Here is a 26,424-nt window from a genome sequence, read left to right on the forward strand (position 1 = left end):
AAACACAAATTTTGAGAAGGAAAAAGGCATACAAATTATCCTTGACAACAATGGATTTTCTGATCCAAGTATTTTTTGAAAAACTAATCAACATGAACAAAAATAGTGTTCTGTTCTGTTTCTTCAAAACAAAGCAGGTAAAAAATTACTAACAAGGCAAATTCAGACTAGTTACAAAACTATTATGATGACATTAGTCTCCATCTCATCTCAAAGGGAAAAAAAATTGAATAGCAACATAAACTGGAACAAACATGAACCAAGTTTATATTTGTCCAATAAGAGAATGAAAGTTATTAAAATTTGACAAATAAAAATTGATAATAATTATTCTTATACAGTAAGATATCTGCTCGGGTAGATACAATTGCAGAGACGCGGATTCGAATCAACGACATCTTATTTATTCACCTATAAGAAATACAATTGCAGAGACGCAGATTCGAATCAACGACATTTCATTTATTCACTTTTAAATTGATATACAAAAAACAATAATATTCCAAAAGTACTATTAAAAACAATTTTACACTATGCTTGCATAGGTCATGATATTCCTGTCATGATTTGCTACTAATAACTCTGGCGACTCATTTTTCTCTTTTTCAACTGCCTTTTTCTCTTTTTCAACTCTTTCTTTTTCAAATCTAGCAGTTGTGTTGAGATGCAGCAGGGATGATATTGGTTTTGGAGCTCCGGTTTTTGTATCAAATGCTCTCACACAAATGTATCCTATATAAAATATAAGAAGACATTAGACATATTACATATTCTGTTCTAACCATCAAGTAGGAATTTATACAAAACCTACCGATATATTATTTTCTTACCTTCGTTGAAGAATTCTCTAACTTTTTCAGCTGACATACCTGTATTGATATTTGATAGAATAGTCGTTATTATTCGTACGACAATAAAATAATACTAAAACACGATATCATATTTGAATCATTTACCTCTTGTAATGGAAGATGTCCCGGTACCAAAATATGCTATCTGTTTCGTTAGAGACCATAACAAACGTCTAGCAACATAAATCGGTTTTATCATTGAAGCGAAGTCAGCAAAAACCTAAAAAAATAAATTACAGTAAGTACTTTTCAAGAGATTATCTATACTTTATGAGTCAACCAGCATTAATTTCAATTATTTACCTCATTAATTTGAAAGTATGTTCCGTTCAAGGGAAAATACCCTTTCATTGCAGTTCGGCATGGTATCTGTTAGATAAATTTTAATTCAATCTATAACTCTCTAATTTGTATAAGAAATGGTATTCAGAATGCAACATAAGTTTCATTGTTTAATAACTCACCAGAAGTGTCCCAGGAACTGCTTGGCTATTATCTTCCTCTTGCAAGTCAGATGTGTTTGAATAACCCGAGCTTTCTAATTCCGCTATTTAAGAATACACATAAAGTAGGCATTTGTGCTTAATATTTTCCTTTAAAATACAATTTTTTTTCAAGTAATATTCAATATTGGATACACTTTTATACATAGAGCAATTTAGTAATAGTTAGATACAAGATGTATTCATCATATTTCCGATTTTGCTTTTTGCTTAATATATGTAAAAAAATGGCTAAGCTTATAAAAAGACGAAGAGAGTACCTTTTAGCCATTCCATAAGAAGATAAGGGGAAGGATCGTCATGTACACGTGGATGAAATGGAGCATGCTGTAAAAAAAGAAACATGAATATATGTGTGCATAATTATAGCTTAATTCGTGATTATGTTGGTACATACCTCTCTTAAGAGAGGGTGATCATCCGGGAGAACATAACTGGACAAAAAAGAAAGAAAAACATATAAGACTACAAATATAATGAACACAAAATTAAATATTAACTTAACTAATTTAATAGAGATAATACAACTACGAATAACTTTAAAATATGAAGAGATCCAAATATAAAAATACAAGGAAGAGATAAACTTACACTGTACGCTCGGTTTTGAGACGGCTAGCTTCTTTCATTTTTGGTAAAGGGGTGTTTGCAGCATAAGGATGTAAAGCAACTATAGCCGTTGATGTATTCATGTCATGGTCAAATCCATCGAAAGAATAATCGACGGGCTTTGGCAAGCATGATGATTCTTGAGTACTGCGATCGACTCTTCCCATATCTTCAATGTCATCTTCAATGTCTTCACCATTTTTGTTATTATAATCATGGTAAATCTCTTCATCATCCTTTGTTTCAAAATCAGCCAACTCCGCTGTTTCAAGTTCCGGTGATGCAGGCATCTCAATTATAGGCTCACATTCTTTAATTTCATACGGAACAGACGTCAATGTAGGGTTGCTTAGCATATCAGAATATGGATTGAATGGCAAGGCAAATCTTTTGCTGCATATATATTAGCACATCTTTATACCAAAACCAATTTTAGGCGAGAAATTGAAACAACGCATATGTGGGTTAGTGGTAACATTGCAACTGTTAAAGCAAAGGTACAATTGTCTCTTCAAACTTTTTGAGGCAGATTTAGAATAGTGTACAAATAAATTTACATTCAGACAACAAAAATTCCTAAAAAACAATAATATGTGTTGTCAAAGCTAACGATTTCCTTTCAGTAAACCAAGCAATAACATATGCTTCAAATTTAATAAATAAATGCAACACATACCTTGCAAGGGAACTTTGATAATGTAAACACCTCTGTTTCATTGGACAAGCATTGCAATTTGGGTGTTTCTTTGTGCAAAAGACCTACAAAATATTTTAATAAGATTTCAATTTTCTTAATAGAAAGATTAAAATAAAAATGTATTATTTTGAATAATGTTAACATTTACCTTTCCAAATGTTATCAGCTGATAATGCAATTCATACCTATACAAAGCCACGTATCATATGATATGCATAAGAAAATTAATCTAATACAAAGTTCAAATAGATTAAAGATTAAAAAGATAGTTGATATTTACAATTTACGATGATCAAGAGTGCATAGTCTTGGCCAAAGATACTGTTGAATTTTATTCGAATCTGGAAATCTGTTATAAAACAAAATAGAGTAGTCAATAAATTGTAATATATGGTCTTTGCTAGATAAATGGTTGAATTTTGTTCAAATTTGGAAATCTGTTTTAAAATAAAATAGTGTAATTAATAATTAATAATTTGTAATAAAAGACTTACTCCTCTAAATTATGTATTTGCATTGATTCTGGCAATGGTTGCAGAGGAACCCATCCTAAACGTACTACGATTCTTGCAACATTTACATCCACCTATTAAAATTGACAAATTTTTTTACAAATAAAAAATATTCAGATCTAACAAAAATAGCTCCATTCATTAAAACAAGAACATTTGTCTTCGTATTTTCTTACCGGAAAAGCAATATGTTGAAGTGCTAAAAGTCTTATGCATTCCACACTTTTCAATCCCAATCCATGTACGCTCAAAAGATATTCCCTTTAACATAAAAAATGTACTTGGTTAGAAATACTCATGTTGATGACTAATAAAGACACTTTATACATACAAGAACTTGCAAAAGGACATGATGTGTAGACTTACTTTGCATCCAGTGGTGGAATATATCTCAGCCATTCTAGATCCATGTTTCCAGTGGTGGAATATAACTTTTTCAAAAGATCCTACAAATATATGACAATGTACTGGTTACTTCAATCATTGCCTTAATAATATGTCAAAAGATACTACAAATATACTAGTACTAATATTTTTTTACCACTACTCTGTCAGCAATAGTTTTTTGTTGACCACGAATTTCAATAGCTTTTGTAACTTCACCAGCTTTTGCATCTTTTACTGATTTCCAATCAACAAAATCCATGTGATCATCGTGTCGAGGCTTATCACTGTGGTATTTTCTTAGTGTATCCCAATATTGTTGTTTCTTTTCCAATAGCTCTTTTTCCTCTTGATTCTTGGTCTTTTTTGTAGTTGGCGTTTGTTTCTTACCAACTTTGGGATAGTCATTGGCGGAATTGTATTCAGTTCCCTCGTTATCAACACTGGGATATTCATTGGCGGAATTGTATTCAGTTCCTCTGTTATCAACTTTGGGATATTCATTGGCAGAATTGTATTCAGTTCCCCTGTCATCAACTTTGAGATATTCATTGACTTTCTCAACTTCCATTTCTTCACCTTTTCCATCTTTCATCTCTATATCAAACTTAGGATCCAACAAAACCATATTGATATCTTTTTCACAGCCAACTGATTTGATAGGGAAATGAGCAGCAAGTGACATGAATGCATAGTTATAGAAACAATAGTTAGTATTAATATTCAACATAGAAAAATTAGATAAATAAATTTTCTATTTAACTTTACCTTGACAAATAGTCAGACACGTTTTGAGTTAAAAAAACTCCAACCACAGAATCCAAAATTGAACCTTTCCACGGTAAGAATCTTCTATCACCTGCAAAGTTTATGAATGAATCTTTTAACAAATGACAAAATAAAATAATATTAAACAACCAATTCATGATTTGCAATTGATTTACATCTAAGAGCATTGCTATATACAGCGAACACCAATATCGTGAATATGACGAAGGTAACTTTAGACTCTATATATATCTCATTGGTTAAAAAAAAGGTTCACTATGTATACCAACATACAATTACTTTTTATTAAAATATAAAAGTAGTCATTATCGCCTTACCCAGAGAGTCCATATATGTTGCCTAATAAAGCTATTATCTGGTTGCCTTGACCAACGTAGTTCCATCTACTCTACTTTGGTCTCAAATTAATCAATAAATATTATAAAAAATTCAGCTAAAAAGCATTAAAGGAATACCACTGCTGTAACTTGGACAATTCAGCTTAAAAAAGAAAAAAAAAACATCAGGTTTATTTCCTTTCGTAAATTTTTCGTGAAATATAGTTCGCGAGATTAAGCATTTCTCTACATCTAATAATTCAATATGCTACAAAAAATTAATTAACTTGTTTATTAAAGAACTCAAATTGGCATTTAATGAGAGCATATTAGCACCATTTATTACAACAACAAAAAAAAGATTTGATTACTCATTATTATATGATATATGTCAAACAGTAAAATTGTGTGTTTCCTCGAATTCCTCTACTCATATAACATCCTAGAAAAATATATTCATTTTCTTTTAATTAAAACATAAAACTAAATCTAATCTAATTCACTTATAGAAACTAAGTCATCAACTCATTATCGATTAGAAGATTAAAAGACATATTTTACATTTTTATAAAAAAAATTCAAACATGTAAAAAATAGAATATGAAATCAACTGAAAAGAAAACATGCCTTGGGTGTCTTGCATCTGATCTAAGAATGATTGAACCATATTCTGATAATACTTTCTTATATTCTCCCAATGAATACGTTTCTGATCATCCTTTTCTTCATGTCCTCTTTCAGCAACGAGCAAATTCCATACTCGTAATGTATCATCATCAAATAATACATCAACTCTTGGAGATTGTTGTTTATAAATAACTAACTCCTCTGATTTTTTTAGGATATTTAACTTATTTATCTTTCGGCGATCTTTTTTCTTCAAAGAAGTCAGTTTATTTAGTATAAGCCTCATTTGTCTGCTCGGTATAGAACTTCCTTCTATGTGTAAATTTTCAAAACATTTTCTCTTTTTCATAGAAAGACTTGATCTTTTCCCCTTTGCAAAAGGGGTTAAGACTTTTACCAAACACATTCTTTGTCTTTTAACTCTTTTCCGCTTACACATCAGTGGAAAGTTTCCTCCAACTCTTCTGTTCTCAACTAGAGATAAACATGACAATGAATTTATCTTCTGATAACTCTGCAGAGAATTATATCCAATGGCAGATTCATTAGTTATAGTAGAATTCCCAAATCCACCATGACAAACGGTTGAATCATTGAAATTTTCCAAAAATGGTAGAGAGATGAAATCTCCACCATCATCAAATAATGGTCGCCGACACTTGGGAGTTTTTTTGACATCAGGTTTTCTCTGCTTCGGAGTTGAAGGTTTTGGAGTGGCACTGCTTTGAGGATGAGATTTCTTTGTTCTCTTGGGATCTTCAGAGACCACTTTGGGCCGATATATCTTTCTTTTAGTTTGTTTTTGCTGCTCATCATTAATATCCTTTTGGCTATTATTCTTTTTTGCTGAAGACAGTGGTGGATATAATTCACTATTTTCACCTGTATAGTCATAGAAAGTTAAATACTTTAATTATAAGCCAACACATTCCAAAAATAAAATTTATGAACATTACAAAGTTACAGAGACTAAAGTCATTTAAAATTGTTTCTATAACAACTTGTAGACGAGTGTTACTAAGTCATGGTAAGCTTTGATTAGTTCTCACTTCTCACTTCGCAATGTCGAATACCATGTCTGTGATGCCCCAACAACAACAAGGCAGGGATACCATGCCCGTTTCGAAATACCTCATTTGTAATGCTCTAAAAATAATAACAAAAATATTGACACCATGATGCACAAAAGAAGCAATGATGTGTCTGACAACAACTTCTATCACAATATCTTTGATAGAATAATAACAACAATATGAGAACACAAGTAAATGCATCAACAACTACAACTTACATTGAGAAGATACGTCGAACACCTCGTCTGCAAGGTTGAACAAGCCATCATCCCCGCCAATTACGTTCTGTCCAGCACTAGAATCAGCAGAACAAGGTACTTTATCCTTCAAATCGGCACCGGCACTGCTCGGAAACTGAGAGATTGCCATTGCCGTCAATGTTGTTTTGAATTAGTTTCAATTGTATGAAGTGAGTTTAACGCAATTGTAGAAACCAAGGCGTTGGAAGGAATTGTGATATGATGATCAATGACAGTGATAAGAGTGTATCTATTATCAAGATTATTGATTGAGATGATCCTTTTCAGAACTTTGAAGTTAATTCCGATTCTTGAAAACTGTAGAAGTTCAAACTGAGAACTCAGAGGTGTCAAGTGACGGCACTGAGAAACAAGGGTTTTGCTTGTGACGCAGGGTTTGTTACGCTTTCTAAAACGGTATACTCTTTTTTTTTTTAATTTCAACTTTTTTAATAAAACTTAAATTAAAAATAAACAAATAAAACCCTGCGTTGAAAATGAAACGATTTGTTAGCTTACTTTACTCATCACCGTCTTCTATTGTATCCAAATGTTTTCTTAATCTACAAGATATAGGACTATGATCTAATCTCCTACCCTTTTTACATTCCACTCCTTTACAATAATAATTATCACCTAATTTATCAACTTAACTTTGCTACTATATTTAAGCTTAAACTTTTATCAACTTAACTTTGCTACGATATTTAAGCTTAACGGAGCGAAACAGAGTGGAACATAATGGAATGGAGTTAAGCGGAGCAGAATGATATTAAGATTTCATTTCATTGTTTGTGTATATTTTATAGTTTGACGGAGCAGAATAAAATATTTTAGTTTATTCCATTGCATACACCTAAAATTTGGTGGAATAAAAATTGAAGGATATGATGGAATGGATTCCATCATATTCCATTCCACTCCATCCATTATTTATAAATCCAAACAATTGAATCTAATTAAATACCACTCCACTTCATTCCATTCCATCACATTTCATCAATCCAAACATACCCTTAGTTTCCTAATCTTTTTAATTTGTCCGTTTACTTTTTTTTAGGCACATAAAATTGATCTTCTTCTAAACACATAAAATTGATCTCAATAATACAATAATTATAACCTTATTTTTTTACAATTAGTGTGTTAACATTATATAATTGACTTTTGAGAAAGATTATTTGTCGAAAAAAAATCTCCTAAGATCGAGTTTTTTACCATTAACTTCAATCGCAGAGATATAAATTTTAAAAAATAAAGTAAAACATAAAGATAAAATATGATGTCGTTGTTACATTCCCAAAACTATTTACTTTTCTACAATTTATTTTAATTTATTTTTTAAATTTTAAATATCTAATATTTAATTTAATAGATGATCGAAAAAAGATCAGCATGTCATTTAAAAAAAAAGTATACCGTTTTAGAAAGCATAACAAACCCTGCGTCACAAGCAAAACCCTTGTTTCTTAGTGCCGTCACATCACACCTCTGAGTCTCAGTTTGAACCTCTGCAGTTTTCACGAATCAGAATTAACTTCAAAGTTCTGAAAAGGATCATCACAATCGATAATCGTTTGATGATAGATACACTCTTATCACTGTCATTGATCATCATATCACAATCCCTTCCAACGCCTCACAATTATGCTGATTTCGTACACCAATTACACTTAGCCCGAGTACCCGAATCATCTCTTGTAAAATGATCCCAAACCCAAGATTTAGGCCTATAAGGTTTTTGTTTACCTGCATCTCCAGCATTAGAATCATCGGCATTAGAATTTTCAGGTTCTCCAACTTTGCTTTTCTTCTTTTGAACATTGTCCAAATCAATAGTTTGTGGTGGATTTGTTGTTGGCATTTGTTGATTACTTTGAGGCTGCAAATACATAATAGACACATTGTTAGTATATTTCTACTATTATTTGTCATCTAAAGAACTTAGAAAAGTTTGAAAAAAATATAAACAAACAAAAAATTAAGAGCACAGTAACTCTAAATTAACCCATCACTGTCTGCAATGGAAAAGACTACAATACTTTATTCAAATAACAATTTTGCATAGCAAATTCCATATTTGATACAAAGTTATTAATATCTAAGAACATTATACACGCCAATTCTTAACCCTTAAGGGTATTGAATTGATTAAACAGTACTCTCAAATGCCTACAGACAAATACATCTTATAGAAATTGTTTAAGCTACTAAAAATACATGATACTACATTACTAAAAATAATTCCAAAAAGATCACTAGTTTTGAAAGAAGAAAATTCCTATTTGTTTAAGCTACTAAATTACATGATACTACAAACTGTCTAAGAGTACTAAAGCAAAGTGAAAGAAAGGATGAATGTGATTAAGAAAGAACAATGTGATTAAGAAAGAACAATGTGATTAAGAAAAGGCTAAATTACCAGATTTTCGACCATGGAAATGAAGAAGGAAGCATAAAAAACATTGACATCTTTATCGTTATCAATAGTCATGTCTGTTACAGAAGGAGATAAATAGAATGAGAAGATAGAACATGATTCACGGCCGGTAGAAATATAATTAGAAATTACCTGGAAACGAAAGAAACAGCGCAACCAGTAGAATCGGGGACGGCGACAGTAACGGTTCGTAAGTAGCACAAACCCTAGCCGTGTGTGGTAATGAGTATGGTAGTTAAAACCGAACCGAACCGGACGGTTCAACCGATTGAACCGGGAACCGGTCTCGAGTACGGTTCATTCAATGGAGAAAACCACAACGCTTCAAAACCGACTTATAAACTGCAAAACCGGACAGAACTGGCGGTTTGACTGGTTTTCTATGTTGAACCGTTTTTATCTAGGACTAGAAAAGAAGTGCTGATGGGAGGGTTAGGTTGATGTGCATAAGGTATATCCTTATGTATGGTGCATAAGTCTCGTACGAGTAATATTTTAGTTAGAAACGAGTAATAATATCATAATCCATGAATAGTATATGCATTTTTTGTACACATCTATTAATTATGAGTAATTATTAATTGTGAGTAATGAGTACACTATTTTGAGTAATATTTACACCATTCTGAGTAATATCGAATTTTAACTATTTTGAATAATATATTCATTGTTCTGAGTAATATTTATACTATTTTGAGTAATTTGTATATTATTTTGAGTAATAAATATAATTCTTTGAGTAATATAAACAATATTTGAGTATTTATGCATCGTGCATAAGGATATACCTTATGCACATCAACACATCCCCTAATGGGATATTTTAAGGGATTATACATGTTTTAACTGGAAGAATGTTGATTTGATATGAATCTAAAACAAAGATGTCTCTTCTTATTCTTCCAATCTTTCTTTCTTTCTTATACTTTATCATTATCTCTCTTCCTTTCTCTTCACAGACTGCTTCATTTTTCTTCTTCCTCTTCTCCTTCTTCCTTCTTCCTCTTCCTTCTTCCTTTTCTTCTTTACAAATCTAATGATACTCTTGTAAGAAATACTTGGCTAATGAAACGCTAATCAAACTCGATAACTATGCACGAAAGTAGGGTTTCAGAAATCCTATAAAAATGAAGAAGATGCATAAAATTAGGGTTTCATAAAAACATCAAACTCAATTGTTTTAAGTTTTTGCATATCAGGTAATCTATTTTAGTTTTTGATTTTTTGTTTTAGTAGTTTTTTTTTGTTTTTGATTATTAACAGGTTCTATAGGTTTGATCTATGGATTTCTAACTTCTTTGTCAATGGTAACAAACTATTTGTGGGTAAAATAGAAAGGTATGATTATGTCGAAAAAATAGAAGGATCGGGAAAGTGAGGTTTTAATTTTGTTGGTGTTGGTAATGAAAAGGGTATAATTTGTGGTTAGGATTTTTAGAATAGAAATTTGTTTTCATGATTTTGAGTTATGATAGAAATTTTTCTGGGTATTCTGATGGATGATTTTGAGTGTTGATTATGTTTCTGGTATCGTGTTTCTAGTGTCGGTATTAATTTGTATTTTGATTTTTTACTCCATTGCAGGTTGTTTGGCCCAAGACTCTAAATCATCAGATGCAGAATGTTTTATGGATGGTATAATATAATCTTTAATTTTTCATCAATTGATTAATCACTATTGATTTTTCATAGGAAATATGTTTATTGTGTTGATAATTTTCAGTTTTCATGTTACTGATCAAAATGGGAAAAAGTGTTCAAGCCCTTATACAATTTGGTTATTTGGTACTCTTTTTCTAACCCTATTTCTTCTACTCACTCAAGCTTTCCTCTTATCGTTCTGCCTTAAGTTTGTTTCTTCTTCTCTCTTACAAATTTCATTTGCTCCTGATTTATGAACCTCTTGTCGCATTTGTGAACCAACATCCACCGTACGGGTTCTGAATAATCCACGCCTGCTGATTCAATGGTAGGTTTGATAGTTATGGAATTTTGATTTTAGGGTTTTCTTTTTTTTGGTATTTTTGTTGGAAAAATTCAATCTTTTTTGGATTTTGAATCATGGGTTTTCTTTGTTTTGTTTTATTCATTGGAAAAAATGTAATATTTTTGGATTTTGAGTCATGGGTTATTCGTAGATTATTAAGGTGAGGCTGTCCGAGGAAGAAATTGGTAGTTTGAAATAGTAGGTTTTGTACAAATGCGACTATTCTACATAATCTTTAAGATATTTGTTTCCAAATTTATGGAAGTTCTGTTTTCTAATTCAATTTTAACTGTGTTTTTGTGTGACTGCTTATATTTTTAGGGTCACATTAGCTTTGTAAATCTTCAACGAATGACGAAAGTTTGTCATGTGATTCTTCTGTGTTCTATGATATGTATCCGCCAGAAGTTCGTCATCAAATAGGGGATTTTGGTATAAACCAAGTCATTCACAATCCTGGTTTATATTTTTAATGGCCAATTGACAAACTCAACAATCTCTAATAATTTATTTTTATCATGTAGTGAGATACGTTCAACAAGTTACTGTAATAGAGAAACACTTCTTGGTGCGTGCATGGAGGACTGATTTATGGCTGCAAGACGGAAGAGGTGTGTGAACTACACATGTATGGGGATGGAATCCTCCGTCTATATATATTATGATGTTTTTCAATCCTTTTTGTTTTTGTTTCTTCTATACTTTTCATTATGAAGACACACTTATTAACTATATTCTCCTTGTATGAACTACTACACTCCCTTTTTTGTTGTAGATTATAATTTGTCATATGTTGTAAATTATGAGTGTTCTCTTAAAGTTTGCATATTAAAAGATCGAGATCTACTACGGTTGAACTTAATAGTCTAGCTCTAAAAACGAAGATCCAGCTACATCACATCACATGAATAACTGAGAAGATAAATATAATGACACAACTACGATATATGATATAATATTTACGCACATCAATTAAACTCAATTATTTTTAAAAAATTGACTTCGTTCGATAAATAAAAAATTGCAAAAATCAAATCAAATCAATCCATTATTTTTTTTATCGGTTTAATTTTTTGTCTAATTAAACAGAATCGACTAATTACACCCTAACAACAAAAAATTAAATAAAAAAAATTCATGTGTTATTATGCAAACCATGTAAAATATATTCACAAGAGTAAGACATGTGAAAATAAAATTTAGTGTTCATTACCATGTTGATTATTGGCTTTTCCACCTCCAGCTAATGAGTTGGAATATGGAAGTTCAACAAATAAAGTGCCTTCTACAACTTTATGTTTACTCTTAAGTTCACATTTACCTGGAGAAACATTGGCACGAGCATCTGCAGTGTTTTGTTGCACCACGATAGGAACCTTTGAAGGAGGAGTATAAGGTACCCAACGTTTTGCTCAACATCATAGCACTCTTGGATATAGTGATTTGAGTGTCACCTGAGTTGATTTTCATCGCTAAAACACCACAATTATCTACGTTTATATAAAAAAACAATAAACGAAAAATGAAGTGAATATGAATTGAGATTGAAAATATTACTGTTAGAACGAACAAATATGTTAAATTTTTTTATATTATATTTTAAGTCTTTTTATTCCAAATCTCTATTGGCAAAAAAAGAATGTTTGTATTTCTTTTATTTTTTAAATTATATTTTATTATTATAATACATTGCTTATATTTTAATAGAATACATTTCTTGTTAATATTTTCATTTTTTGTATTTATAACAAATTAATTATTATGACATTTTATACATTACTTTTTAAAAAGTGATAATTTTTATCATGAAAAGAAAAGAAGAAAAAAGTTGTAAAATTATTTATAAATCCCAGATCGTTATCATGAATTGTATATGTGATTCTTTACTTTTTCATACTTGTATGTGATTTTTGCCACATTGCCATTTCGACACAAAGATATCATTACTTGTAGGGGTGTTCATGGGTTGGGTAAACCCAATAAACCCAGTAAAACTCACCCAAATCGATCCAAAAAAGTGGGTTGAGTTGGATTATTGGGTGAATACGGTTTTCAAAAATGAAAACCCATTCAAAATAATTGGGTTATGGGTAAAACCACACCCAACCCACAAAATCCATGGGTTATTGAGTGACTATATTTTTTCTCTTTTTTTATAATTTGACAAATGATGACTTTGATGTTTTTAATTTTGCTTGCTTCAATTTCAACTTTTTGAAGATATTTTATTTAGTAAGTAATGATTTTAACTTATTTAGGATGCCACATTTTGATTATTTTGATGCTAGTTCTAATAAATTGCAAGTATTTTATGCAATTCTAGGTTTTACTAATGTAACTTTGGTTTTTACAAACATATGTTTATGATAAATTTCATTATACATTTTGACATTTGATGTTAAAAAAACAATAATATGTTAAGCTATTTATTAAGAAAAAATGTAACATATCATTAATAATTATATAAGGAAAAATAATATTGGGTAACCCATTACCCAACCCAATCCAACCCATAAATTTGTGGTTTTACCCAAACCAACCCAATGATATTGTGGGTGGTTATTTTTCCTCACCCAAACCAGTGTACCATGTACGGGTTGGGTTTTGGTTTTGGCTAAATTCAACCCAAACCGACCCATGAACACCCCTAATTACTTGTATGTGCACCATCTCTCCTCTTTCACGTGTAAATCTTTTCATTATTAAAATAAAAAATTAAATAATTTTGGTTTGAGGAGATAATTTGGATTTAACAAATAAACTGTTTTTAAAATATAATGAATTCTTTTAATAAAATTTTCATGTTGGATCGATTAGTTATTAAATAAAATTTCACACTTTCATTTTTTCTTTAAAAAATAAAATAAAAATTAATAATGGAGGAGAGAGAAAAAAAGATTCACACATAATTTTTACCATTTATTTTAAAATCTAATAGTTCAGATTCATTCTCAAATCCTTAATATATTAAGGCAAAATATTAAGTCACTCTTAATGATCCGCTTATCTTATTACCCCGTCCAATAATATAGAATTTAATAATTATTGTTATTATTAATAATAATAATATTATTATTATTATTATTATTGTTATTATTATTATTATTAACCTCTACTCATTTATTATTTAACCTCCATTTTAAAACACAAAACTCAACCTTCCTTTTTAAGTGCCTAAAATTTGCATTCCATGTAACACTCAGTTTCATTTTAACCAAATCAAAATATCTCCTATTTTTTTTACAATACACTTAGTCAACAAACTAAAAGAACTTAGTGTATCTTATACAAAATGCACATTACTATTTATTTATCCACCATCCTTCCTATTCCTTTTGAAAATAGTAAATAAAAATATTTGTTTAACATTATAGTTATAATAATAACAACAATAACATTTTTTAATAGTCAAATAACTTACATATAATAATATAATTGAACATTTGATTTATTATAAAATCATTGTCAAAAAATAAATTTCAAATAAATTATGATATTTTTTTATCTAAAATTAACTTACATCTAATAATATTAATAAGTAATATTTAATTATTTTTCACATTCATAATTGCTATACAATACCAATGTTACAAAACACGTGCAATAGGTTAGTCATACTTCAAATTTAAAGTTTGCGAATTTTCATTTATGTTTAACTAAAGTTTATTTGATCATATTTTTTCAGATGTCATTCACGTGATTAAAAAGTTTGACATGAAGGAAACAATAAGAAGTAGAATTAGAGTTAAACGGTTAGATATTGTGTTGGAAGATTTGGAGTAAAATTTTGCACTATCATTTCATTATTATGATTATTATTATATTTATATTATTATGTTTATATTATACAATAACACTCATATATTAATTGACTAAAATTGTTGTTTTATTTGTATCATCAATACAGAGGAAATAATGTGGATTGTACTTTGTGGGCTGAACATGCTGAACAGATGAACACTTATTTAACTGATAATGGTTATGATAAGTCTGTAATAGTCATTTTACACTTGTGTAAGCCTAAAAATTTTCAATGTAAGTGACTTATATTTTAATAGATTATATTTTTTGTAGCTATACTATTTACAAACCATACTAACAAAATAATATCTAAATATTTTTCCAGCAATTCATGGCATATCAAATGCCTTTAATGGTACAAGAATCTTTATTAATAGCAATCTAAAGGAGTCTCTTAAATACAAAGAGAAGTAAGTTCAATAATATGCCTACATTTTCTTTTTAGTATGTTTCGTTGCTTTGTTGTTTGTTTCATTATTTATTTGGATTTATATTTTATGTTAATTTTATGTTGTTAGGTTGGAGAATGGAAATAAGTCACTAAACCAAATGATTAGTTATGTATCTAGCCAAAAAGACTTCAAACGTACGTTACTTCACGAGCTGGTTTAAAACTTCTTATCACTGATGATGATGGTAATGCCACTAATAAGACTTCAAACGTTGTTTACAAGGAGGTTTTCCAAAATATGAATAACATACGTTACTTATTCTATGCTAAATTATTATCAAATTTTATTTTATTTTTTATTTAACGAATTATTTTAACAACTTAATTTTCCTTTGCCGGTTTAGTCCATTGGTTGATTATGCTCTCGAATGATATTTGGATGGTTAGAAATTTTTTACTTCAATACGGTTATATCTCAATATATAAATATACGAACTCCATTAATTTATGTGGTGTTTATTTTTTTTTAATATAGGTGGATAATGCCAAGTACAAATTCAAAAGGTTTGGATGCATATTATTTATTGTGTAAGTTTGTTCAAATTACTATTTTAATTCCTTTACAACATTTGTATTGCTATTTTAATTTACTTTCAAATTTTGTATATTGTGTAAATTTGTTTAAATTGCTAATTACTCTTAAATCTCAAAATGAATTTACTTTATTTTTGTTCAATTGCAGGAAAAGTCAGAGAAATACAACAATGCCTTCTGAGATTCCAACAGTTATTTTAACCTTTTTGTAGCCAATGATGCTTCTTTTGTCTTCCTTTGCAACACCATCTTTGTTCTCTGATTCAATGCTAGCATCAGCTTATGTCTTTCATATTCGTTCTTTCTACCATCTTTTTTAAGCTGAAGAACTTCCTTTTCACGTGAAGTATTCCATAACCTAAATTGTTCAGATTCCTGCTTAATTTTGTGTTGTAGTTGAACCTTTTGAGATTTAATTCTTTGGATCTCATCCTGCAGTTTCTTTGCAGCTTCATCACCTTTCTGTTTTTGTCTCAACATATGAGCCTGAGCATCCTGTTTCTTCTTCGGCTAAGAGACCTGTTATTCAAGTGTAATTAAATTTTGAAGATATTCTTCTTTTAGTTTGTGAATGCTATTACCAGAGATGGATTTGAGTTCTTTAATTCTCCCAGTAAATATTTTTCTCATATTCCAACTCAAGAAGTTTTTTTTTCATAATTTTGTTTGAGAATTGAAGTATTGTTAAATATATAGTTTTTTTTAATTTTAAACATTAATATTTTTATTATAAACATAAAATATCTATCAAAAATTTGTCCCGTGCAACGCACGGGTAGAAGTACTAGTTCTCATATAAAAAAGACATTTTCATATGATATGCCATATATATATATATATATATATATATATATATATATATATATATATATATATATATATATATATATAAATTTTGACGAAATATCTTTCTATTTAATTTTGTGATTTGAATTTTTTTAATTCACTTTATTTACTAAAAGTGTATATAAATTTTGGATAAGCTACACATATTTGCATGACGTATCTTGAACGTGGTCAATATTATTATAGAAATAATATTATTTTGACGAAAAATTTATTAATGTGTTTGAACGTTGAATGTAAAACTTCTTATAGTTCATATTGTATGACTTTGATTTGAATGGTAACATACATTAGATATTTGAACAAATAGTTTTGTCGAATAAAAGTGTGTAGTCATAAAGATAAACATGTTAAAAAATAAAAAATGAAAATTTAAATTGTGTTTAAAATAGGTGGATTGGTAGTTCAACCGGTATGTGTTAATTGATTTAAATATATATATATATATATATATATATATATATATATATATATATATATATATATATATATATATATATATATATATATATATATAATATTTCGTCTAAGATTTAATCCATGACAATAATATTTACTTATATTTATATATTAACATAAACAAGTTGATAATAAATCAAAAAATAGAATGAAAAATGGAAACACAAACACTTTCGATAAAATATTTATATAAAATATATGCTCAAAATATGATGAATTGGTCGACAAATAGAAAATTAAGAAAATAAAAGCCAGAATATAATAAAGTAAATATTTAAAAATTATATATTTAATTTATGATTTTTTTTATAGTTAAATAAAATTTCACACTTTCATTTTTTCCTTTAAAAAATAAAATAAAAGCCAATAATAATTATTTTAAATATATATATATATATATATATATATATATATATATATATATATATATATATATATATATATATATATATATATATATATATATATATATATATATATATATATATATGAGGGGGGTTATATTGACTCCAAGAGTAAGTTATAATAACTTACTCCACATCTTCACCATTAATTCTTTTCAATCTAATGGTTAAAAAGAATAAGGAATAATTTTCTCTTTCCACATTTAATGACTTATTATTTTTAACCATTAGATTGAAAAGAATTAATGGTCAAGATGTGGAGTAAGTTATTATAACTTACTCTTGGAGTCAATATAACCCTCCTCATATATATATGAGGGGTATATATATATATATATATATATATATATATATATATATATATATATATATATATATATATATATATATATATATATATATATATATATATATATATATATATATATATATATATATATATATAAAGCCACCTAAAAAACCAACAAATATCTTTCCATTGAATCTTGTCACTTGAATTTCTTGTAGATTCACTTTATTTACTAAAAGTGCATATAAATTTCGGATAGGCTACCACATATTTGTGTGACGTATATTGAACGTGGCCAATATTATTATAGAAATAATACGTTTAAATCTTATTTTGACGAAAAATTTATTAATATGTTTAAACATTGAATCTAAAAAATTTGGTATTGATATCGTTTGACTTTGATTTCAATAGTAATATTCATTGTATAGAGATTTGAACAAACAATTTTGTCGAACAAAAGTGTGTCGTCATAATTGATAAACATACTTAAAAACACAAGAAATGAAGATTTGTGTTGTGTTTAAAATAGGTGGGTGAAATAACTCAACTGATATGTGTTAATTGAATTAAATAGATATATAAAATATTCTTCTAAAATTTTTAATATTTAACGACAATATTTATTTATATTTATAAATTAATGTAAACAAATTGATGATATTTATAAATAAGAAACTTTAAAAAATTGTGTTCAAAACATTTTTAAATTATCGTTTTGATAAATAAAACAATTACAAGAGTAAATAAACAAGTTAAATGAAAGATAGAATCAACACAACAAAGCATACATATTCACTATTAATCTAATAAGTTCAGTCCCTTCATACTAACTAACAAAACAACACACTACTATCAACTAGATCTTTTCAATCTTTTAGCTTGGTACAATTTAGTATTTAAAAAAGGAGGATTGCTACAATGAGACTAAAATTGACATCCTAATCTTACAGGTATTTTATTATCTGAGTGTGGTTTTTCAAATTTACTTTTAATATAATAAAGTAGATGGCATAGTAAATTACTTCATTAACTCTATAATCATCAATTTAAGAATGAAAATTGGGGACTTAAAGGTAATTCCATCAAGCTTAATTATTCCTAATTATTCCTAATTTTTAAATAGGGTTGCATATCTACCCTATTATTACTGCAGTATTTAATTCGGCCAATGGAAATAACGAATTTCTAGAGTCATTATCTTAGCCACCAAAACACTCTTTTTGAAAGAATCAATATGCAAAAAAACGATTTAGCTTCTTCACCATCTTAGCCTTCTTCAAAACCCTTCAAATTCTACTCTCATTGATCTATAAATTATGGCAAATGATTTCGACCCAGGTCCAAAGTTTTCTTCAACCATTCCTTGATTACGGTAATGCTGTTGTTCGTCGTGCTGTCTCTCTATCGAATTTTTTTCATGTTTTTCTTACTATCTTCAACTGCATACAATCAATCTTTTGCATCTTAAATTTTTGCAGCATGCTTGCACAATCATAGCAAACTCAAAACTGGATCTGAAGCAAACTCAGCAAACAATCGTAGCAAAACCAGATCTGAAGCAAACTCGGAAAATAATCATTGCAAAACCAGATCTGAAGCAAACTCAACAAATAATCGATTGGGATTCTCAGTTAGAAAGTTTAGATTTTTTCATATTTTCTTTAGTCAATAGATTCATTCACCATTTTGAAATTAGATTTTGATTATTATAATGATGATTTTCGCTAATCACTATCTGTTTTCAATCCGCGGTTTCTGAAAACATTTTAAGTCAGTAACCATATTTGATTTGCGCATGTTGATCTTTTTGAATTATTTTACCCTTATATTTATCGATTTAGATATTTTCATCGTCAAAAAGGTTGAATTTTGATACATTTTCTTATGTCAATAGATTCATTCACCATTATGAAATTAATTATTGATTCTTCTAATGATAACTTTCACTCATCACTACCGATTTTCAATCCATGATTTCTGAAAACGTTATACACCGGTAATAGTATGCTTTTCACATGATAATATTTCCAAATATTTCTGAATTTATTTTACCCTTCTATTATGATTTTCACACGTTAATATTTTTTAATTTATTTTACCCTTCTATTTATTGTTTTATTTTACCCTTCTATTTATTGTTTCAGCTATTTCCATCACCAGTTTCCCTTAAATCCTAACTTTTTTAACATTTGATTTGTGAAATAAAGTCTAAATCAATAGCTAAATTATAGTATTATTTTTTTAATAAACACCACCTATTACAAAATTTCTGCAAGTATGAATATCAATAATTAAGAATTTTAAAACGGGTTGTTATTAAATTTCTGCAATATTTTTTAAGATTTTATTATATGACTTTTTATTGTAAAGTTGTATGCTCAATTGAAGGAAAATGTCTCGTAAATTCGACTATATTAAGGATATCAATGATTCGATGGCGATATAACGTCTTGCTGCTCATATTCTTGATGTATGGATTGTCATCTACCATATAAGAAAAATTGTAGTTGTGGAAAAGCCTTTTCTAACCTTTGCCCATTTTCTAACACCTACTCAATTTGTTGGTTATTTGGTCTTTGTACATTGAATTGACCCATTATATTATTAAACAATTCTACCATTCTTATTATATCTTTCTTTTACACATTTTCACTTCATTTTCCCAACTTTTTCTCTCTCATTCTTTTTCTTTGTCTCTTTTTCTCTCGCTGTTTCTTGCTCTCTTCTTTTCTTTCCCCTTCATTTTTATGTCGTTCTTGTGTTTGAACGTTATAGTTGAACGTTTGATGAACACGGTTTGTTGTGTTGAGCGTTGAGGACGATGATGAACACGATGATGGTGATGTTGATATTGCTGGGTTCGTGATGAACGGTGTTGAACGATTTTGGATGAATGCATTGAGTTGGTTGAAGATCTACAAAGATGATGACGAAAGCTGCGATTCTGAATCACGGGTGAGGTATTTCTGGTTTTTGTTCTTAATCTCTCCTCCTCTTTCATGATTTTGAAGGGTTTTGATTTTAAGGAAAATGATGAACAAATTGTTTAGGTTTTTTTATGAGTGTTGGGATTTATCTGTGTTTGAGGTTTTGATGTTTGATGAACAATGTTCTTTGGATAATTTCTGAAGGGTTTGTAAAATTGGGAAAATGATGAACTAGGGTTTTGGTTGTTTTTGCTCTGCGGCTGTTTTCTTGATGATTTTTAACCTTATCCATTGTCATTTCTCATTAACAGGACTTTTTTCCAGATCCGACCCTTTTATGGGATTAGAGTTTCAGGAGATCTCGGTCGCAAGTTCTTTTCCAATATGGTATGTTTCAAGTTCCAACCAATGTTTTGTTGTTCTATAATATTCATTGTTAGATTGTTGTGTTATGAATCTTGGTACAAAGAATCTTTAGTTTGGCTGAATCGGCTTTTGGTTTCTGTTTGGTTTTGTTTATGCAGGAACTTTTTGTGGTGGTTATGCGGATTGGTTGGCAGAATTTTGTGGAAAGTGGCGGTCTAAGTCGGCGATGCAGCCTGTTATAACAAGCTGAAGGTGCATAGACTCTTAATTTCTCTCTTATATTTTGAACTGATGCAGATTTATTGTATGGCTTGAATGGTAATGTAAACTATTTTGAATGTTGATTTGAATGTAAATATGGTAGATTGAATTCTGGATTGAGTTTCAAGTAGGATATTGAGGTGTTATGGGTGAGTCATTGATGGCAATTTGGTTTCTATCATGCAGCTTTGATTAATGATTTGAACGAAAACAGAGTGTTCGATATTAAAGGAAACAAAGGGAGAGGGAGGTCAAAGGGAGCTGAATCTGAACATGTAATTCAAATTAACATATTGATTTATCCTGCATGATTTGTCCGTCCTTCCTTTTATGCATATTGGATATCAATGATAAACCCTCATGGCATTTTTGCAGGTCTGAACTGGCTCGATTTCTACGGGAACCAGTTTGTTATTCGTTTCGGTTGAGCTTTATGCAGGGCTGCAGTTCTGTTCATGTGATGATGGTTAAATTGGCATGCTGATTTTATGGATTATGTAGGGTGAGATTGAGTTATTCTTCTAAGGGTTAGTTTCATTTGATTTTCTGTTGTTCTTGGTTTTGGATGCTGATTTTGTGGATTATGCAGGGTCAGATTGAGTTTGTGATGTTAACTGGCTTGGGCAATTATGGGCTCTATGTGTTAAGTGCTGCAGGCTTGAATCTTTCCAGCAAAGTGAAGTGGAGATAAGGCAGCATCAAAGGTAATCGTTTCCCCTTCTATCAATCTAAATGATCGTCGATTAGTTGTATAACTTAATCTATATTTTCAGGGCAAAATATGTTGAATGGAAGGAAGAATGTCGTCAATTATTTTCGCTCGTGGGACGTGGTAGATTTTTCATAGCACCTTTAGTTACTGACGATGGTCAACCAATTCAAGATCCAGTTGTATCGAGCGTCTGCTGCGTAGATTAGTAAGCTCTAATCTATATATGTGATTTATTTCATTATTAATCTCTTTTTAATTCAAAGAAATGAATACTAATTGCACCACTAATATGAATCAAGAGGATAACAACATCAGATGATGAGATTGTTCAAATCGATGCCTTCAACAAATACTCCAACCTGATACCGCACGAATCACAAAGCCATCTCTGACGAAAAAAGATAAGCTTATCACATATCAATTTTTCCAAATTATTCATAATTTGGCTTGGGGAACAAAGACACAAGACCAGGGGAGAAATTGATCTTTGTATCTGATGTTATGAAGGAGCATTGGACAACCTATGGTAGAAATTTAATGCTTAGGTTGTTGTTGGCTTGGGTTGAAAATAGGCAAAAGTGAACCATATGATAAAAGTTCCATTGATACAAGTTCCCTGTTGCTTTATAACATTGTTATGAATAACAAATTAATCTTGAACCGGTTTTATGAATGACTTACAACAGCTTTCATTTAAATCTGTGAAGCACGAAAGATGCTTTACATATATCTATTTCAAGATCAGTTTTGTTGATTGGTTTATTACAGTTGCAATTTATCCATCTCTAAAATCTTTATGGCGTGGATGTAACTGCATTGTAACAATGTGTATTATATGATTAGTCTTTTGGGTTGACTCTCCTAATGAGCTTAAGTGACAAAAGCGGATGATGGTATTGCAATTGCAGTTACAATGTTGTTGCAGAGATCTTTTAAACATGTTTATATTAAAGTTATAATTGTAGTCGCTGACTGTAACAATGTGTATAATATCTGATTAGTTTTTCGGATTAAGCTCTCATTATGAAATTAAGTCATAACAGCGGCAGAAAACCTTGATGTCAAAGCTAGAACTTTAATTGCTGGTGGCAGTTTAGAACAATGTGTGTAATATCTGATTAATGAATCAAATCAATAAAACTTTGAATTTTTCTGAAGGTTTTTGGAAGAAACAACATGGGTAGTAAGACACTAAGTTGGTCTGACCAATGGGGAAACGGCGGGCTTGGCAACGACGAGTACGAGGATGATGTGATGGTGAAGAAGAATAATAAGAGCAATGGAAGTGGCAAGATGGCAGATGCAAAGGCAATGGCGTCGGTTACCATGGGCAAAGCCAAAACAATTGCAATTGTTGGTGCTGACAAAGCAAAGTCAGCTGCTATGGTAGGTGTTCAGAAAGTGAAGAGTGGCACCTCTGCTGGATTTAAATGGATCAAGAATCAGTGTAAGAAAAATAAGTACGAACAAAAAAATTCACTCATTTCCTTGGACTTTTGGATAGTTTCATATCATGTCTTTGTTAAATACACCATTAGTGCTCAACTATAGTGATTGGTTATAATGATTTGGTTTTTAATTTGGAGTACATAAGTTCATAATAGCTTTGTTTTCTATATATCTGGATTTATAGTCATAGATAAATTTGACAGTTTTATTTACTTTTATGTCATTTGTGCCACAATGTTCAAATTTTAGGGGGAAATTACAAGTGATGCTTGATCTGATAAACTGATTAATTTGGATTGAATCAATCTATAAAAGGTGTTGGGCTGGTTTTTTATGCATTCTAATCTAAACTGAATTTTATAGGGTTCATATCTCTTCCAGTACTGTGTACTTTATCTAATTTGTGTTCTCTTTGTAGCCTTCCTTGGCAGGGAATTAGAGCAGGGACCAAGAAATAGAGGTATGAAAAGCTTGGTTGTTGGTATGCCAATGTATGCAAGATGTAGATGTACATGTAGATGTGGTTAGATGTACTTTAAACACTATTTGGAAGATCTTGATGAACATATGGTGAGTCACTACTGTTGTTGCAAGATTCCAGGGACTTTGATGTTGTTGTTGTCATAGAGATTGATGTTGAATGTTTGACTTAATTGACTATTCATGCTGCAGCAATTTTCCAATTAAGCCAATACTCAGATAAGGTTAACAGATCTTAAGTTACTATTTGAGAATCGAAATAGATGCAATTGCAGGGTACATAAACAAAAATTTATCAAATATTTTCTTCTTTTTTTTCATTGCTTTGTAACTACATTTTATGCTGGTTTTTCACAGGTATTTTACATGTAGCAAACGAATGTCGGGTTCACTAGGTCATGAGTTTCAAGAAGCCAAAACTTTTGCATCATAGGTACTAAAAATGCCGGTCATATAAGTGATACATGGGAAAGGTAAAAACCATACATTCAATTTGTTTGTACAAGCCGTTCTTAAACGTGAACAAGTATGGTTTGTAATGTGTATAGTTCTTTGATGAAGTATGATTTCAAAGGCGGACACGAATGAAGTTTACGCCGAGTTAGCAAGACCTGATGGCTGGAATTTAGAATTTCTCATTATCTTAGACATCGAGTTTGTACATTTATTTCATTTAATTTACGAGTAAAGATATTCATTAAGCATTTTAAATCAACAGATCCTGATATGCTTGAGGTTGGAAAAGGAGGGATGACGAAAAATGAATATATTGTTCACTTCAGTTTAAGGGCCATTTCAAAGGTTTTATCTTTCTCTTCCCTTCAAGTATCTTAATTTTGTATTTGGATAGATATGGGCAGGTCCTCTTTTCCTGATACAGGGTCGCCGTTGTGTTGCTTAGTAAAGGTGCTCAGCTTATCGCTATAGCAACGAATTAGGATGACATTGACATACCGCCAAAAAGTGTTGTTGAAGCAAGAGATCTTTAGGAGGTATTTGTTATACTATTGTATATATTTGATTTATGTTTCATTACATTTTGTTGGATACTGAGTTATTTGTTATGGATGCGTGCAGCACAAGACATTGAAGAAACATTTTGTGGATAAGTTGAGCGTGACTGTAGAATCACATGCGTGTAAAATGTATGTTGGAACCAGTAGCATGTGTTATGTTATACAAGACTAGAACACAGTTGTTTAGATTTTGCAGGTTTTGGAAGCACGGTTGTTAAGTGAAAATTGATATAAGTTTGTTAGTTTATGAGTAAAATAACATGTTACTTTTGTGTAATGATGAACTTCAGTTTATTCGATAAAGATTGTTCATTTGCTTATGTTGGTTTTGTTAGCGCAACATTGGGGGAGGGTCGAGTCTGGAGCATTGTTAATTTTCGGGACATTCCTTTGAGCAACACACCTTTGTGGGAGAGACGCCACTTCTCCACCTAAAACCTTAAGGTGATGTTCTCTGATTCATCTGCGGTTTTGTTAGCGCAACATCGGGGGAGGGTCGAGTCGGGAGCATTGTTAATTTTCGGGACATTCCTTTGAGCAACACACCTTTGTGGGAGAGACACCACTTTTCCACCTAAAACCTTAAGGTGATAGGTGAGTGGGTTCTCCCACTTATATATGCTCAAGTCACCACACTCATTTCCAATGTGGGACTATTATCCACACTCACACTTGATTCTCAACACTCCCCCTCAAGTGTGAGTCTTACACAATGCTCTCCCTGATGTGGAAGCTTCTCTTCCACATACACTTGTATCCGTTGATTCTCTTCAACTGCAAGTTTTTAGCCGGTCCCTTATTCTTGAACCAAAGGCTCATGATACCATTGTTAGCGCAACATCGGGGGAGGGTCGAGTCGGGAGCATTGTTAATTTTCGGGACATTCCTTTGAGCAACACACCTTTGTGGGAGAGACACCACTTCTCCACCTAAAACCTTAAGATGATAGGTGGGTGGGTTCTCCCACTTATATATACTCAAGTCACCACACTCATTTCCAATGTGGGACTATTATCCACACTCACACTTGATTCTCAACAGGTTTAAGTTTGCTACCTTATTTTAGTGTATCAGCTTAAGACAAACATGTTTTTCCTTACATATTATATTACATTCTTTAAATCTTATTTTTAGAATATATATTTTAAAAAATCTATATTTTTTATTCTATAATCCTAACCGTAGTAAAAATATATTCTCCTCTTTATGCTATTCAATTCTAATTAAAACGTATAAATGTTAAGATATTTGCAAATCTATTCGATTTTAGGAATTAAGATTTCTATTTTTATCCTTTATATATTTATTATTATAATATTATGTGTAAATAAGACCCATCATATCTGAAGACATGTAACATGTATTTATGTGTATATACGGGAAAGAGAAGTGCTATAT

At 30.2% G+C, this 26,424-nt stretch overlaps 1 protein-coding gene across 1 annotated transcript; it reads right to left on the reverse strand.

Annotated features, from left to right (window-relative positions):
- Positions 1-221: 221 nt before the first annotated feature.
- LOC131628176 (transcriptional activator DEMETER-like) lies at positions 222-7,103 on the reverse strand. The gene is made up of 19 exons (XM_058899046.1): positions 6,581-7,103; positions 5,290-6,171; positions 4,325-4,415; positions 4,009-4,251; positions 3,714-3,927; positions 3,539-3,618; positions 3,349-3,433; positions 3,155-3,246; positions 2,941-3,009; positions 2,809-2,845; positions 2,640-2,722; positions 1,946-2,356; positions 1,752-1,788; positions 1,615-1,681; positions 1,316-1,398; positions 1,155-1,220; positions 957-1,071; positions 831-869; positions 222-732 (listed from the first exon to the last, which is right to left on the reverse strand). Exons 1-19 carry the CDS (start codon positions 6,729-6,731, stop codon positions 527-529), a joined length of 3,051 nt encoding a protein of 1,016 aa, XP_058755029.1. The 5' UTR covers positions 6,732-7,103; the 3' UTR covers positions 222-526.
- Positions 7,104-26,424: the final 19,321 nt, after the last annotated feature.

Source organism: Vicia villosa, linkage group LG1, assembly GCF_029867415.1.
Source record: "Vicia villosa cultivar HV-30 ecotype Madison, WI linkage group LG1, Vvil1.0, whole genome shotgun sequence".
Classification (NCBI taxonomy): Eukaryota; Viridiplantae; Streptophyta; class Magnoliopsida; order Fabales; family Fabaceae; genus Vicia; species Vicia villosa.